Below are 18,553 nucleotides of genomic sequence, written 5' to 3'. Positions count from 1 at the left end.
GGGTTGGATGGGTCGGGACTTCTGGGGTCCTGTCAGGGGGCGGGGAGCAGTTGGATAGTGCATGGGAGTCCCCGGGGGTCTGTCTGGGGGCGGGGGTGTGAATATGGGGTATGGGTGTGGATAAGGGTCGGGGCAGTCAGGGGACAGGTAGGGTCATAGGGGGGCAGTGAGGGTGGGGGGGTTCTCAGGAGGGGGCAGTCAGGGGACAAGAAGCAGGGTGGTTTAGATAGGGGGTGGAGTCCTAGGGGGCAGTTAGTGGCAGGAGTCCCAGGAGGGGGCAGTCAGGGGACAAGGAATAGGGGAAGGTCTGAGGGGGGCAATCAAGGGGTGGGAAGTGGGAGGGAGTGGATGGGGCGGGGCTAGAGTGGGGCTCCTCCCCCCAGTGTCCTTTTTTTTGCTTGTGGAAATATGGTAACCCTAACCTAAGAGCTAAAAGCTTGTACTCATGGCCTCTAATTAGGCCTCAAATAGTAGAGTGCAGGAATATTTGTATTTGCTGGTGGCTGTTCTTATGTCAACTTCATAATCTAGTAACTTTTTTGAGATCTCACCCTACTTAAGTGACCGCAAAATAAACAAAACTGTAGTATGCTTTTCTTCCAACTCTGAAGAAGAAAGCCTTGCACTGGATGCTAGATTGTAACACTTTGCTGAAAAAGTAGGTCTTGAACTTGTTTCTACAATTTTATATTTAACAGTTGTGTAGAAAAAATACAGAAGCTTTTGTCTTAAAAGAGAAATTTTTTGTTTAGTTTTTTTTTGCTATTTATCGTGGAATTGTGCCATTCTAGTTACTTGAAATATTCTATGTAAACTTTTGTTTTCTAGGTTAAAAAGGGTGTGAAAAGGAAGGCTGATACTACTACCATATCCACAGCAAGCTGTGAATCTTCTCCAGCACTTAATGAACCAAAAATTGCTAAAATATGTAGAGGAGAAAGTGAATGTAGTGTACCAGACAGTTATCTAAAGAAAGACTTGCCAGATTCTCAACAGCCACTTGAAGTTGTCAAAAATGTTCAATTATCAGAACAACTAAAGCATTGTAGTGAGATCCTTAAAGAAATGTTTGCAAAGAAACATGCATCATATGCTTGGCCTTTCTATAAACCTGTAGACATTACAGCTTTGGGGCTCAATGACCACCATGATACCATGAAATGCCCTATAGACCTTGGAACTATTAAGGTAAGGGATTTTGGCTAGAATCACAACTCCTGGTGTGTAGGGGATTTCTGGTCCTAAATTAAATATACCTTTTAAATTAACATTAGCTAAAGATTTTTGGTACTATAGCAGAAAGCTTAGTTATTCAAAACTTGTTAGTATCATAGCTTTAATTCAATAAAGTTCTATTGCTGACAGTTAGAATATTCTGTTGCAAATATTAAGTCAGAAGAGGCTATGTGATGTATGAGGTTGTATGGTGGCTGCGGTTTATTTATTTATTTTAAATGGTGGTTTTGGAGCTTCTGCAGTATGGTAACCCTACTGCACCAGATTTATTCTGATGCTGGAAGTATCAATCTTCCTTGATTTTTACATTTGGCGTTAAGTCCCAGATACATAGTCTGTATCTTAAAGTTTAGATCCTCTAAAATGCAACTTCATTATTGTTTCCTCATAGAAGAAAATGGATAACTATGAATATAAAGATACACAAGAGTTTGCTGCAGATATTAGATTAATGTTTATGAATTGCTACAAATACAACTCTCCAGACCATGAAGTGGTTGCTATGGCAAGAAAACTGCAGGTGGGTTATCACTTAATAAATGAAACTGTGAGGACTCCTTGTGGCACCTTAGAGACTAACAAATTCTGGACCACCTAAGGTTCCCACTGTGGAGCTGTTCTGGTAATGGGTCTTGGAGAATTCTCTTCTGAGAGAGAGGAGAAATCATTGGGTGCTAGGTGACCTGTGACCATTCTAGGACATCTAGATCAATATAAAGAGATCAGTAAAGATGATATACTCTCCTATAAAGAGGTCCCATCATTATTTATTTATTTATTTATATTTTAGGATATCTTTGAGATGCAATTTGCCAAAATTCCAGACGAACCTGTTGCAAGTATACCACCGTCACAGCCCAAAACAGAAATAGCAAGTGCTTTTTCTAGTGAAAGCAGCAGTGATGACTCCTCTGAAGAAAGATCATCTGAAGATTCAGAAGAGGAAAGAACACGGCGCCTTGCAAAGCTTCAAGAGCAAGTAAGCAACAATGCTCTGGGTACAAAGTGCACGACGATTGTAGCCTGTGGTGGCTCTCATTCACATGTATCCATTTTAAGGTCTGGAACCATGAGCTGTCTGTACAGAGTGTGTGTGGTTTTTTAAATGTATGTACAAAAGTGTGCATTTGGGGTAGTGCAGAATTATTTTCTTATGTGGTAGCACATTGTGCTGTGGTTACTTTGTGGGAGATGGCAGGTTCTCTAACAGCAGGCTTAACTTTTTACATACGGGCTTCAGAGCCTTCAGTATGATGATGTTGACTAGGATATCTGCTACCTGTCTCTTTTTAAATGCATTGGATTAAAATTCCAAAAGTGCCTAAATCCAGTTGGTATTGCCTTATTCTGAAGCCCTAATCACATTGGGCTCTTTGCACCTCTCAAGCAGTTGAAGAGGGAGCCAGTTAGCATCAAGACAAGTCACTTAAGGCAGTGATTTTCAAACTGTGGGTCACGACCCTGCACTGGGTCACAGAATGGAAGGCACTGGGTGGCGGTGGCTCTGGTCAGCGCCACTGACTGGGCCGTTAAAAGTCCCGTTGGTGGTGCTGCCCGGCAAAGACAGGCTAGTCCCTATCTGTTCCGACACCACACTGTGCCCCAGCAGTGGCCAATGGTTCCTGGCCAATGGGAGCTGTCGGGGATGGTTCCTCCGCTTAGGAGTTGGACCTGCTGCTGGCGCTTCTGGGGCACAGCACGGTCCACAGTGCAAGGACAGGCGGGAAGTCTGCCTCTGCACCCCGGCTGCACTGCTGACCAGGAGCCACTGGAGGTAATACCATGCCCAACCCCACACCCCAATTCTCTGCCCCAGCCCTGAACCCCCCCCCAAACCCCTCATTCCTGGCCCCGATCCCCTCCCGCACCCCAGCCCAGAGCTCCCTCCCACAATCTCTGAACTCCTCATTCCTGGCCCCACCCTGCAGCCCTCTGCCTCAACCCTTCCCAAACCCCTCATCCCCAGCTCTGTTGGGTCACAGGCATCAACAATTTTCTTCAAATTTTCTTCAAACTGGGTCGCCAGAAAAAGTTTGAAAACAACTGACTTAGGGTATGTCTACAATTACCAGGGCTTGAGACTGTGGTGATCGATCCACCAGTGGTCGATTTAGCGGGTCATCACTAGACCCGCTAAATCGACCGCAGATCGCTCTCCTATCGACTCTGGTGCTCCACTGGAACAAGAAGCATAAGATGGATCGACCCAGCATGGTGTAGACACCGCAATAAGTCAACCTAAGCTATATCGACTCCAGCTAGGTTATTCATCTAGCTGGAGTTGTGTAACTTAGGTCGACTTAACTCTCTGTAGTGTAGACTTGCCCTTAAGCTCTTTTGCTTACTCCAAATCGTACTGAGCTATGGTTCTAGCCTCTGGCTATTCAACTACCCCTTCCTTTTGTGTCCTTCTCAGGACTTTTCATGGATATCCTTGCTGCCTTTATGCATTTAGACTTTCTCTTAAAGCTACTTCACTTCATAAATTATCCCCATCCTAGGTTAACTACTCTCAGGCATGCTGACCTGGACTCTTAAATGCCTAACATCATAATGAAACTCCTTCAGGTTTTCAGTCCAATGAGCAATCTAATTCTTTGTTTGTTTTGTCTTTTGAATTTTGAGTAGTACTAAAACTAAAAAATATGTCCAAGTTCTGTGGAAAGCAGGTCAATAAGATGCTAGGCTACATTAGACTATTGTAAACAAGATTGAAGTTTCTACTGATCCCTGCTGGATATGCCTGTCTGAGGAACAATATCAGTAGGAATTATTCTGGCATACTGTAAAGATCATAGGTCAAATCTAAAAATTTATTGAAAATCTAAGGGAATGTAATTAATCTGACACCATTTTCAACTCCTAATTTAAGAGGAGACTGCATGCAGACTCTCTCATCCACAACCTCCAAATCCTAAGAATGAACAAGGCTACTATGTTATCAGTCTCCCTGCAGGCAAGAAAGCATCAGTGATAAGTTGCTTATAAATTAATTGCACCACTGAAACTTAAACTCTTAACAAAATTCAAATTGGAACTTCTACAGCTCCTCTATTTTCTGTCAGTTTACAGTGTTGATAGCCTTCATAAAGGGACTGCAATCTTAGTATCATCTTACTCTTTTTTAAAAATAGAATTTATTGAATTTTAATGAGCATAGCCACTGTGAGATTCCATCAGGACAATTACTGGTCTTTTTGCATCTCTTTCAAGATGCACAAATTCTGGCTAAAGTCCAGAGAAATGCTACAAAATCTAATGAAAGGTGGATGGGTTTTAGCTCTCAATTTCAGTGTGCTGAGCTACTTAATTGGGAAAAGATGACTACTCAAACAGTATCAAGATGCATGTTTGTCTCCATTTTGCTGAGGGCCGGGGGATTCATTGATTATCACCCTTATTTCTGCTTAACTGTTCTGCAGTGAACTATCCAGCTAATGTGTCTCAGTTGGACTTCTTATCCATCCTTTCCTCTTTTTTAATAGCTATGCAGTGTAAACTGGTCCTCTTTCTTTTTTTTAACTTGGACAAAACATGAATGTTGTCTCTGTAGGTGTTGTTTAGTTCCAGCAGATTACTTTGAAGCCAGCACTTTATCTTGGTTTCAGTATAATTGTCTGCCAGACGACAAGACTTATTATGTGAAGACTCTGCCCCCCCATCCTCTCTAGACTACCTTGCACAGAACCACCTCATAGGAGGTGGGCAAGTGGTGCACTGAGACACTTGAGCCCCAAGTTTCTCATGCTAAAGAAGAGCTTTGGGATGTTCCTGCAGGAAGACAGATTTTTTTGTTTTGTTTTGTTTTTTGAAAGTCTGGGAGGAGGATGGCAAGAGACAACCCTCATGTGCACATGTACCTGCTACAAATGTTCTCCCTCTTAATGCAAGCCCCCATTTTCCAAAGCTCCCCTCATCCTGTTTGTTCTACCTTCCAAAATCTCGTTACACCACTGAGTAAACACCCTATCCATCCCTGCCTGGCTGCCAAAACTCTTCCATGGCCTTCAGGACCAATTTCTCCCTCCACAATATTTTTTCATGTAATGACTATCAAGATGCTTAGTTTCTTTCCTTCTTTTCTTTGACAGCTTAAAGCTGTTCATCAGCAGTTGCGGGCTTTGGCCAAAACCTCCTTGCCCAAGCTGAGGAAGAAAAAAGGAAAGTCTAAAAAGGGGAAAAGAGGCAAAGAAAAATCCAAACACAAATATGTGAATCAAAAGAAGAAAAAGCTAAAGCAAAAAAAGAAATTGAAGAAAAAACTGTCTTTAAATATGTAAGTGTGAGGGTTGTGTGGGTGACATTATTTTAAATTGCTCTCAATGCAGCAAACTTTCTCTCTTGCAGTCCGTCAAAGAAAACAAAGCAGCAAGTCTCATTGGCACGTAAATCAGAAGATGAGGATAGTGCCAAGCCTATGAATTATGATGAAAAAAGGCAGTTGAGTTTGGACATAAATAAACTTCCTGGAGATAAGCTTGGAAAAGTAGTATATATAATACAGTCAAGAGAGCCTTCACTGAGAAACTCTAATCCTGATGAGATAGAAATAGACTTTGAAACTTTAAAAGCATCGACACTTAGAGAACTAGAGAAATATGTGATGGCTTGTTTAAGGAAAAGACCAAGAAAACATGGTGTGTATATATCATGGATAAACTCTACACAATATGTTTAGCCAGAATCTATTTTGGGTTTGGATGAAGCTCTTAATGTCTCTCTTTATTTCATATACAGCTAAGAAACCAGTGAAGTCAAAAGAAGAATTTAATTCTGAGAAAAAACAAGAGTTGGAAAAGAGGCTGCTGGATGTCAATGGGCAGTTAAACCCTAAAAAGCAAAACACCAAATGTAATGTGACCATTAGTTGTACTGCTCTGTTCTTTATAATGAGATTGCCTCCTGAGGTCTGTACTCTGGTGGGATTTCTTCCTTTTAGAATATTAGAGGCACTAAAAGTTGCCAGCCGTCACTTTTCTAACCTGCAAGAGTGGAAGATCTCTCCTATATTGCCTCAATTACACCACAACAGCAATTTTGTTGGTCAACTATTTTTTTTTCCTTTTGTCCCAGACTTTCTGTTATAGAACCTTTTCTGTAACATTTTCTAAAACTATTAACAAAAGCTATCGTGTGCCTCGTGGGGTTAGCATCTCTCAAGTAATGTGGGATGCCAGGCAGACCATAGGAATTGCCAATTGCACCAAAGCAAAGGTCTATATTTTATGTGGCATCCTGCATCTGACAATGGCTAATAGCAAATGCTTCAGAAAAAGTTTCACTTAACCATGTTCCTCTTTTTCAAATCCTGTTCTGGTGCGGTGGTGTGCATACTGAATTGGTTCTTTTCCATCTCCTTCATATCTTCTTTCAGATGGTAAAGACACAGCCAAGTGCCTGCAAAAAGTATGTAGTTAAAAATGGTCCATAAGAAATTTTCTTGGTCACTGGTTGCACCCAGCAGTCTCGGAGCAGTGGGGTCCCGGGAGAGTGACATAAGGCTCTCTTGAACTATAGTGTCAACAGATTAAATTCAACAGTAATTCAGCACGGAGGGTCTAATACTTCTGGAATGCATTGGTCAGGGGTCATTGTTTGGGTAAGGGCTCGTCTACAATTACAGCACTGCAGCACCACCACTGTAGTGCTTTTGTGAAGACCCTACCTACACTGACAGGAGAGCTTCTCCAGTTGGTCTAGTTAGTTATTGCCTCTTGGGGAGGTGGAGTATGTCGACGGGAGAAGCCCTCCCATTGATGTAGCATTGTCTAGGCCGAGAGTTAGGTCAGTGTAACTACGTCAGCCAGGGGTGTGGACTACTAAGTTGGTAGTATAGACCAAACCTAAGAATCTGCATCAATGCCAGCCTCTCCAACTCCCACTGCTGGATTCTGTTGGAGTTGTGCTCTGATCCCTTCAAAGTACTAAGCTATGTCCGTTATGAAGGATGTGACCAGATGCATTCAGGCTAGGGCTGTCAAGCGATTAAAAAAATTAATCATGATTAATTGCGCGATTAAACAATAATAGAATACCATTTATTTAAATATTTTTGGATGTTTCCTACATTTTCAAATATTGATTTCAATTACAACACAGAATATAAAGTGTACAGTGCTCACTTTTTATTTTTGATTTACAAGTATTTGCACTGTAAAAAAACCTGAAATATTATTTTTCAATTCACCTAATACAAGTACTGTAGTGCAATCGTTTATCACGAAAGTTTAACTTACAAATGTAGAATTATGTGCAAAAAAACTGCCTTCAAAAATAAAACTATCTAAAATCTTAGAGCCTGCAAGTTCACTCAGTCCTACTTCGTGTTCAGCCAATCGCTAAGAGAAACAAGTTTGTTTACATTTACAGGAGGTAATGCTGCCCACTTCTTTCTTGCATCACCTGAAAGTGAGAACAGGCATTTGCATGGCACTGTTGTAGCTGGCGTTGCAAGATATTTATGTGCCAGATGCACTAAAAATTCACATGCCTCTTCATGCTTTCGCCATCGTTCCAAAGGACATGTTTCCATGCTGATGACGCTTTTTAAAAAAAAAATAGTGGGTTAATTAAATTTGTGACTGTACTCCTTAGGGGAGAATTGTATGTCTCCTGCTCTGTTTTACCCTCATTCTGCCATATATATCATGTTATAGCAGTCTCGGTTGATGACCCAGCACATGTACTTCCTTTTAAGAACACTTCCACTGCACATTTGACAAAACACAAAGAAGGCACCAATGTGAGATTTCTAAAAATAGCTACAGCATTGGACCCAAGTTTTAAGAATCTGAAGTGCCTTCCAAAATCTGAGAGGGATGAGGTATGGAGAATGCTTTCAGAAGTCTTAAAAGAGCAACGCTCAGATGCAGAAACTACAGAACCCTAACCACCAAAAAAGAAAAGCAACCTTCTGCAGGTGGCATCTGATTCATATTACGAAAATGAACATGCGTCAGTCCGCACTGCTTTGGATCATTATTGAACAGAACCCGTCATCAGCATGGACGCATGTCCTCTGGAATGGTGGTTGAAGCAGCAAGGGACATAATCTTTAACGCATCTGGCATGTAAATATATTGTGGCAAACATCTGTTCTCCCTTTCGAGTAACATTGTAAATGAGAAGCAGGCAGCATTATCTTCTGCAAATGTAAACAAACTTTTTTGTCTGAGTGGCTGAAAAAGAAGTAGGACTGAGTGGACTTGTAGGCGCTAAAGTTTTACATTGTAGAAAACATCAAAAAATTTAAATGGTATTCTGTTTAGCGGTCTGATTAATCATGATTAATTTTTTGAATCGCTTGACAGCCCTAAAAAATACTTTATCACTTTTACAGTGCAAATATTTGTAATAATAATGTACATTTGATTTCTATTACAACACAATACCGTACATATTAATGTAGGAAAAACTTCCAAAATATTTAATAAATTTCAGTTGGTATTCTATTGTTGAACAGTATGATTAAAACTGATTAATCGTGATTAATTTTTTTGAGTTAATAGCATGAGTTAACTGTGATTAATCGACAGCCCTAATTCAGGCGTCTGCTACCTTGGCCCATTGGGGTAAAACTCTATTGAAGTTCTGCTCTTAAGATGAGACCCCTAAATATCCAGTAAAGCGCACTTCAAGGCATGAGTCAAGAAACTTTTGCTCGGCTCTTCCTTGCTCAGAACTACTGGAGCTTCCAGTGACTTCAGATAGGGGTGTGTGTGTGTGTGGGGGGGTGTACCTCTGGACAGATCTATCAACTTTTACTGATGGTTTTTATAGTAGTGTGATAAAGATAGCACTGCTTCTTTACAGTTTTGAGGCATTCTCCTAGCATAATCAATGTGGAACTTCTACACCATATGGATTGATACCAAGCCTATACCCTAGTTTTCAGCACCTTCTATGCACACATTATCAGGTCTACATTTTCCAGTGGAGCCAGAGATGATGCCTGTTCTAGTCCAGTAGATTCTCTCTCCTGGCTCACCTTGAGATGGATCTCTTATAAGGGTAGGTAAACCATGACCGTATAGCCGACTTGGATGGTGGAGAAATTATAAAAACCCTCCTGCCCCAGCAGTGGCACAGGGTGAGTAATGTGTGCCTATCATTGCTCATAGTGACTCAATCCTTACTATCAGACTCTTTTCTAGAAAGTCAGCTACAACAGAAGCAAGAAATCAGTATACACAGTTATGCTTCTACATCCCTAGACCCTGATTTTTAGATAATGTAAAATGCCATTTTCCCATTTAACATTCCTTTTGTGTGCTGCTTGCATTGCAAACTATAAGTCCCACAAAATAGACAGATATCACAACTGAAGCTCTACATAGCTCATTTTCTCTGCATTGGACACTAAACAGGAAAGTCTGGGGACTTGTCTCCAACAGGGAGACACAAACAAGACAGATTTACTGAGCATGGCAGCAATTAAAGAGAGTGGTAGAATAAGAACTGAGGCTTGACTTCACTTAGTTCTCAAGTTCAATCTAAATCTTGATTCCCCTGGATTCTGTAGGGAAAGACTTCATGTTGGGTGGCTACAGTAGAAAATCAATCCATACTCTGAATCCTGCATTTTGGAAAAATGCTACTGAACTCAGGGGGAGGAGGAGGAACCATGAAATACCTGATAGGATTTTCTCCCTGTCCCAGGAAACAGAAAATGACCATTAAAGTAAATTTTCTATCTGCATTCACTTTGGAAAGTGCAAAATACTTCCATTTTAATTCCTGAGTTAAGGGTGGAGGAAAAAACTGAATTAGGTTACGGTTTGGTTTGGGGGGGGGGGGGGGGAAGGGAGGATAAAGAGTTGTCAATTCTGTTCCAACTAATGTATTTTTAGCAACACTTCAATATTTTTAGATGTGCTCTCTGCATAGACTTGTGGAAGAAAGAACAAATATCTGAAGTGGAACTGTTTGCATGGCTGGCTATTTTATTATGCATCTTGATGTGCTTTCTGACCAGGAACTGCCACTATTACAAATTTAGGAACATCTGAATTGCCATACCAGACTGGATCAGTGGTCCGTCTTATCCAGTATTCTGTTTCTGGCACCAGTACCAAATGTTTCAGAGAGAGGTGCAATAATCTCCATAATAGAAATGTACATCTCTCACATCTATCTTCAGGGCATATTCATGCTTTTGTTTGTGGTATCTTATGTATGTAGGCATATTTATCTCCCCAAAACTGGTACTAATGGTCCCATATCTAACAGTTTGGGCTGGTCCACACTAGCCCCCCACTTCGAACTAAGATACGCAACTTCAGCTACGTTATTCACTTAGCTGAAGTTGAACTATCTTAGTTCGAACTTACCGCAGGTCCACACGCGGCAGGCAGGCTCCCCCGTCGACTCCGTGTACTCCTCTCACCGAGCAGGAGTACCGGTGTCAATGGCGAGCACTTCTGGGATCGATTTATCGCGTCTAGACAAGACGTGATAAATCGATCCCAGAAGATTGATTGCTTACTGCCGGACCCGGAGGTAAGTATAGATGTACCCTTAGTTGCAGCTTTCTTCTTGTCAACTGTCTGTAATGGGCTACACTCTTACCACTTCAAAAGTTATTTTTCCTCCCTTGGTATCCCACTGTTAATTGATTTATCTCGTTAGACTGACCTCACACTTGGTAAAGCAACCCCCATCCTTTCATATATATATTTATTTATACCTGTTCCTGTATTTTCCACTCCATGCATCTGATGAAGTGGGTTCTAGCCCACGAAAGCTTATGCCCAAATAAATTTGTTAGAACGAGGAGTCCTTGTGGCACCTTAGAGACTTTCTTCTTAAGTTAGCTATTCTGGAGCTTTAGCCTGCAAAAACAAGGACTGTTGTGGAACTCTCTCCAAATCTTAATCTCCACTGAGTTAAATTGTTTATCTTCTCTTTAGGGTAGCAAAAATCTCTTTTGGTATTAAAAAGGGCTCAGTTAGACTCCAACAAGCCAGGGTGCACCCAAACAATGGCAGGTACATGTTGTCGTCCTTGTGAATAGGGGACAGAGATTTAGCAAAGGTAGTCTTGGCAGTCATGCAGATGGAGCGCATCTGAGTGTGGCTTTATTAATCTTAACACTAGGGCTGTCAATTAATCACAGTTGACTCTCTCAATTCTTTTTTTTTTTTTTGAGTTAATCATGATTAATCGCAATTTTAATTGCAGTTTAAAAAATAGAATACCAATTGAAATTTATTAAATATTTTGCATGTTTTTCTACACTTTCATATATATTGTACTCTGTGTTGTAAATGAAATCAAAAAGTGTACAGAAACAAAACAATATAAAACTTCAGAGCCTACAAGTCTACTCAGTCTTCCTCGTTCAGCCAAGCACTAAGACAAACAAGTTTTGTTTACATTTATAGGAGATAATGCGGCCCTCTTCTTAGAATCATAGAAGATTAGAGTTGGAAGAGACCTCAGGAGGTCATCTAGTCCAAGCCCCTGCTCAAAGCAGGACCAACCCCAACTAAATTATACCAACCAGGGCTATGTCAAGCCGGGCCTTAAAAACCTCTAAGGTTTGAGTTTCCACCACCTCCCTAGGTAACCCATTCCAGTGCTTCATCACCCTCCTAATGAAATAGTTTTTCCTACTATCCAACCTAGACCTCCCCCACTGCAACTTGACACCATTGCTCCTTGTTCTGTCATCTGGTACCACTGAGAACAGTCTAGATCCATCCTCTTTGGAACCCCCCTTCAGGTAGTTGAAGGCTGCTATCAAATCCCCCCCCCACACTCTTCCTCTTCTGCAGACTAAATAAGCGCAGTTCCCCCAGCCTCTCCTCTTAAGTCATGTGCCGTTGCCCTCTGATGTACTCTCTCCAATTTGTCCAGATCCTTTCTTTAGTGGGGGGGCCCAAAACTGGATGCAATACTCCCGATGTGGCCTCACCAGTGCCGAATAGAGGGGAATAATCACTTCCCTCGATCTGCTGGCAACGCACCTACCTTGCAATGCTGGTTTCAAAAGTATTTACGTGCCAGATATGCTAAACATTCATTTGCCTCTTTGTGCTTTGGCCACCATTCCAGAGAACATGTTTCCATGTTGCTGACGCTTGTTTAAAAAAAAAAAAAAAATGCATTAATTAAATTTGTGATTGAACTCCTTGGGGGAGAATTGTATGTCCCTTGCTCTGTTTTAGCCACTTTCTGCCATACATTTCATGTTATAGCCGTCTCGGATGATGACCCAGCACATGTGGTTCATTTTAAGAACACTTTCCCTTCAGATTTGACAGAACACAAAGAAGCTACCAATGTGAGATTTCTAAAGATAGCTACAGCACTTGACCCAAGATTTAAGAATCTGAACTGCCTTCCAAAATCTGATCGGGACGGGGTGTGGAACATGCTGTCAGAAGTCTTAAAAGAGCAACACTCCGATGCGGAAACTACAGAACCCGAACCACCAAAAAAGAAAATCCACCTTCTGCTGGTGGCATCTGACTCAGATAATGAAAATGACCATGTGTCGGTCCGCACTGCTTTGGATTGTTGAGTAGAACCCATCATCAGCATGGATGCATGTGCCCTGGAATGGTGGTTGAAGCATGAAGGGGCATATGAATCTTTAGCACATCTCGTACGTAAATATTTTGCTACGCTGGCTATGACAGTACCATGAATGCCTGTTCTCACTGTCATGTGACATTGTAAACAAGAAGCAGGCAACATTATCTCCTGCAAATGTAAACAAACTTTTTTGTCTGAGCAATTGGCTGAACAAGAAGTAGGACTGAGTGGACTTGTGGGCTCTCAAATTTTACATTGTTTTATTTTTGAATGCAGTTTATTTTGTACGTAATTCTACATTTGTAAATTCAACTTTCATGATAGAGATTGCACTACAGTACTTGTAATAAGTGAATTGCAAAATATTTATTTTTTTATAGTGCAAATACTTTTAATCAAAATAAATCTAAAGTGAGCACTGTACACTTTGTATTCTGTTGTAATTGAAATCAATATTTGAAAATGTAGAAAACATCCAAAAATTAAATAAATGGTATTCTATTATTAACAGTGCGATTAACCATGATTAACTTTTTATCACTTCACAGCCCTACTTAATGTACATATTCATAAGACTTTCAGTGCTATATATACTTTTAACTTCCTTTTCTTATCTTGCAGCTGAAAATAACACTATACCAAAGATTATTGGTGGACCAAGGCGATTGAGTGAGAGTAGCAGCAGCTCCTCCTCAGACGCTAGCAGCAGCAGCAGCACTAGCAGTGATTCTAGCTCTTCAGATACCAATGACTCTGAATCAGGTCAGATAACCTCATTGTATAGCATCTGCCTCTTGATATACAGGACCTGATGCTTCAGAATTTACAAAAGAAGCTTCAGTTTGCATACTTCTAGGCCTACGGAGTTGCTATATGTTCCAGGGTGCCATAGTCTAGTCAAATGCTATGAAATAGAAATACTGAAACTCTTTTTACAGATAAAACTTCTCTAGAAAAGTACTGTTTTTTTTTTTTTTTTTGTGGCAAACTGAAATTGGGAATGAAAACTTCCAGTAGCAAAATGTAAGTGTCTGTACTGGAGCGTGTCATAAACTATACGCTAGATTACTTAAAAGTATTAAGCTCTTCTTTTAAAAGCATACTTTCATCTAATTCATAGTTGTCTAAAAACTGTGTTGCCTAAATATTTGTAACAACATGATTACTATAATGGGATGACTATAGAAATATTTTGTTTGTGAGTAGGCCTACAACCTAGCAGCAAAACTCTTTTAAGAAATAGAAAAATAAATTGTATGGGAGGGATGAGGGCAAGTGTAGTACCAAAACTCTTACCAATAGCATTTCTAATGATCATACTTCAAACTGATATTTTCCCCCCAAAAAAACAAAGTTGGAGTTAATGGAAATTGTTTTTACAGTGTTCCATTCTGAAATGCAATTCGCAGTGCAGTCTGGATTGAAAACAATCCCAGACTGCTGAAAGATTGAGAGTGTCTTTGACTACTGTATGCATGAGGTGCATATCTACGTGGGAGGAGAGGAATGAGACTTAGTATCGTGTATTATTCCTTTGAACTTTTTCAAACTGTTCAATATAAATGTATATAGTGGGGCTGTTTCAAACTCTAATTAAAGTATAGCTCAATATTTAGGCCCTGTTTACACTGGGAAAATAATCTTTTTCCCAATAATGTGTTTTAGCATCTAGTACAGAAGAGGGTTTAAGTAGTCATTAACCTAGCTCATTTTTCCAGGGTGGCTCTTGTCTTAGACTCTCTGTACACTGATTTTGGGGAACAAACTTAAAATTATTCAAATTGCAGATAAAGCTGCTATACATAATGAGATCCTCTGAAGGACTGATATACTCTGTCTTGCATAAAATGCTCACCCTTGCAGTTTACTGAACAATCAATTACTAGGATGACCATATTTCCCTATGCTGAATACAGCACACCTGGTAAAATTACTCGTATTCAAGCAAGTTCAACAGCAATCAATCAGAACTATGCAGTACAAACATTCAAATTAACATCAAGTTGACTGAGCCCCTATTAAAAAGAAATACTGCATAGTTGGATTCTTTTTATTTGCCTTCTTATCTTTAAGGCTTTAGGGTTCACATGGGGAGAGCTCTCTCACACTCACACTCATCCACTCGATGGGGGGGGTGACTGACCAACCCAACCCTCCCTGGCGCACTGTCTTTCATGCCTGGCCTGCCTCACCTGGTGCTGCGCCTTCCCAAGGCAACACATGGGAGGGGGCACATAGGATCACATGGCCCCCTCAGATTTCTGCCAGCGTTCACACCAGAATGTGTCCAGCAGCAGCCTTTCAGCTCTGTGCAGGAGGGAAGGGACAGGAGCTGCTTCCAGCCAGAGGGGAAAGGAAGGGATGACCTGGCCTGTGTCTTTGCAGAGCTCATCTATTTCCCACCCCCTCCCCTTCCCACCCCCTCTGTGGCTGGAAGCAGCTTGTCCCTTCCTGCCCCTATAGTGTTCAAAGGCAGCTAATGGCCGCTGACAAAACCCAGCTGTTTCCTGTCCCATGGCCACAGCACAGGCAGGAAGGGGTTAAGCCCTAAGGATGCATTGTGCACCAGGGCCCAGGGAACCTGGCTGCAGGAGCTTCAGCGAGCCTGGCCAGAGAGGTGGCTCAGCAGCAGAGTTGCCTAGGGGATGGAGCAGCCCCATGCTCCTTGGGGGTGGGGGGGGCAGGAACCGGGGTGTGTGTGTGTGTGTGTGTGAGAAAAGGATGGTAAGCCCCTGCCTGGGGGGGTGGGGGCTGCTGTGGAGCCTGCAGGGTCGGGGTGTGAACAGGTTGGAAATTGCTCCGACCTCTCCAAAGCTTAGCTGAGGGGCAGAGAGGCTTCCCTGGGCCAGCACTGTATGGGGCTTTGGCACACACAGAGCTTGGTTCCTACTGGCCAGCACCCCGGGCCAAAGGGTCTTGGGCTTTCCTGGGGCGCTGGCCCAGCCAGAGGCAGTGGGGGAAGGAAGGAGCCTGCCAGCCAGGTTGTTGGTAAGCTGAGCATTCCAACCAGGGGCTAGTTCTCTGCCCGGCTGGGGGGAGAGGGGGAATATGGAACAGCAGCAGGGCTGGAGGGGGTGAAGGGACAAAGCAGGGAGAGGACAGCGAGAGGGGGAACACATAAAGGGCTGATGAGTGGGCAATAGAGGCGACATGTAACTGGCCGCTCCCTGCACGCACCAGCGGCTGCACATTGCAGCCTGCGCTGGCCAGAAGAGGGACAGGGGGTGAGGCCCTGCTGGCTGAGAGCCGGCATGCAGCAGGGGCTGCGCTCATGGACCAGCAGGAGCAGCAGCCAGCCCTGCGTGCTGCAGCTTCACCCCACCACCAGCCTTGTACACCCGCCCCCATCATTGGTCACTGGACCCTCCCACTCAGCTGGTGGGAGGGCAGCTGGCGAGTAGGGATCTGGCCAGCAGCAAGACCCACCAGTACTGGTGGGGGAGACAGAAAATACGGGACAATTTGCCCATTCTAAAGAAAACGTCGGGACATCTGCAGGAGGGCTTAAATGCGAGACTGTCCCTTTAAAAACAGGATGTCTGGTCACCCTATCAGTGACCACAGTATCTAGCACTGAAGAGTTGATGTCTGTCTAAGTCAGGGGTCGGCAACCTTTCAGAAGTGATGTGCCGAGTCTTCATTTATTCACTCTAATTTAAGGTTTTGCGTGCCAGTAATACATTTTAACGTTTTTAGAAGGTCTCTTTCTATAAGTCTAGAATATATAACTAAACTATTGTTGTATGTAAACTAAATAAGGTTTTTAAAATGTTTAAGAAGCTTCATTTAAAATTAAATTAAAATGCAGAGCCCCCCGGACTGGTGGCCAGGATCCGGGCAGTGTGAGTGCCACTGAAAATCAGCTCATGTTCCGCCATAGGCTGCCTATCCCTGGTCTAAGTGTTAAAACCAGAACCTCAAGCTCAGAATTTTTGAAACTTTCTGGGCTCTACAATAGTTGCCTGGAAGATGGAAGCATATTCTTTGGTGTAAAGGATTTTTTCTCTTGTAGCTGGAATTAATTTTCATGACCAGCACAACATTTCAGCCAGTTTTATATAGGCGTTAGTTCATCTCAAGGTGGCGTTGACTCTAATTGGTCTGGGAATGCCACTAAGCTGATACTTCTGTCTTGCAATTTAAACTTAAGTTTAGAAATTTTGTTTTACTGAACCATTTGTCACTACTTCAAATGTCTAATCAATTCACATGTACTGAATGACAATCTTTAAGTAAAAATAGAAGTAGTCTAAAAACATACAGAATGTATTTTGAACTTGAAATCATGCTGTTAATTGAAAACTGACATGCAGTCCACTGGTCCGGCAAGTTTTCAGTTAGAAATACAGCTGCCTTTCACTTTAAATATTTTATACGCTGCCATGGATTTTAAAATATCTATTCTGAAAGCCATGTACACCAATTTTAATTCTTAATCACTTTTTGTAATATACCATTTCATCAGAAATAAAAATATAGGTGTAGTTAATGGATACTCTAAGGGCATGTCTACACTTTGAGCTGGAGATGTAACTTCTAGCTCGAGGAGACATAAAGGTGATAGCTGATTGAGCTAGCACACTAAAAATAGAGCATTCCTGTGGTAGCAGGAGGGGCTACCTGCCCTGACTATGTGCCTATGGTCTTGGATGGGTATGTACTTGAGGCTGCTAGCTGTCTAGGGCTGCTTTAAGTTATATTGGGTGCTGTTCCTGCCACTGGAGCATGCCAAAATACCATAGCCTCATCTCTGCTTAGGCTGGAAGATCTGTGCTGCCCACTTAATCCCACCCTTAGTCTGTGGTTTCTTTACACTTATACAAAACAAAAATTTACATTAAAGCGGCAATGGCAGCTAAGGTATAAATTCCATTAGGGCCCTATATGTGTGCCTAATTCTAAGCATTGAGTCCCATTGACTTAACAAAGTTAAGCATGTGTGTAACACCACTGAACAGGAGTAAGCTCTCTGGGACAGGGACGTCCGTTCAGTTCCCACAACAATGGGTCTTGGTCCTCTAGGTGCTACTGCAATACAGATAAAAATGTCCTGACGTGAATCGTACAACAGATGTGAAACCGGAGTTTCTCACTTACTTTATTGATGATTACAGAAATAGGCTCAAAGCCAAATGGAACCAGACAGAATGGTGTGACTTCTAAAGAACAAATGGAGGTAAATTAACATTTCTCTTCTGTTAGAATGCATATAACCTTAGATCTAGATTAAAAGGTTTGTCATTCACTGCGTAGTGTTTGCTGAAATCACTTGAATTGCTTTGTTCTCTGTTGTTTGATACTAAAATCTTGAACATTTAACTAGATTCTAATTTTGTTTACCTCGCTCATAGGGTGGAACAAAGTTTGTTTGCTGCAGAAGTTCAACGTTCCGCATATTGCTGGAACACTCTGGCTAGACCTAGCCCAGGTGCTGGGGTGGGAGCAGCATTTGGGGATCCTCTTCCTTCACTACAGACAGGGGGAAACAGGGTCTGGGGGAAAATATGGAGGCAACAATTACCTAAAAATGGTTAACAAGGCTTATTTTTAAGTGTCTTTAACACAGTCTCACCCTTCACATATTAAAGTGAATCAACCTAATAAACCATGCTAAGCACACTAAGGTTGCCTCTTAGCTATAAGCATACAAATCTTCAAGTAAAATATTAGTTCAGATATAGTGACAGATGTAGGAGGTATCCAAAACATTACAGCATCATCTGAACAATGAGCAAGATTTAAGAGGAACTAGCCTAACATGAAACTAAATATATAGAAC

At 41.9% G+C, this 18,553-nt stretch overlaps 1 protein-coding gene across 1 annotated transcript in view; it reads left to right on the top strand.

Moving 5' to 3' along the window:
* The window catches only part of BRDT (bromodomain testis associated), a 46,125-nt gene that overhangs the window by 10,794 nt on the left and 16,778 nt on the right, over nt 1–18,553 (top strand). Inside the window, exons 5-12 of the mRNA XM_054036423.1 lie at nt 829–1,188; nt 1,628–1,756; nt 2,027–2,215; nt 5,328–5,512; nt 5,584–5,873; nt 5,974–6,087; nt 13,396–13,536; nt 17,889–17,950. Of these exons, the coding sequence (XP_053892398.1) occupies nt 829–1,188; nt 1,628–1,756; nt 2,027–2,215; nt 5,328–5,512; nt 5,584–5,873; nt 5,974–6,087; nt 13,396–13,536; nt 17,889–17,950 (1,470 nt within the window). The remainder of the gene's footprint in view (nt 1–828; nt 1,189–1,627; nt 1,757–2,026; nt 2,216–5,327; nt 5,513–5,583; nt 5,874–5,973; nt 6,088–13,395; nt 13,537–17,888; nt 17,951–18,553) is intronic.

The sequence above is a fragment of the Malaclemys terrapin genome, chromosome 8, assembly GCF_027887155.1.
Source record: "Malaclemys terrapin pileata isolate rMalTer1 chromosome 8, rMalTer1.hap1, whole genome shotgun sequence".
Taxonomy (NCBI): domain Eukaryota; kingdom Metazoa; phylum Chordata; order Testudines; family Emydidae; genus Malaclemys; species Malaclemys terrapin.
This window is presented reverse-complemented; position numbering and strand designations above follow the sequence as displayed.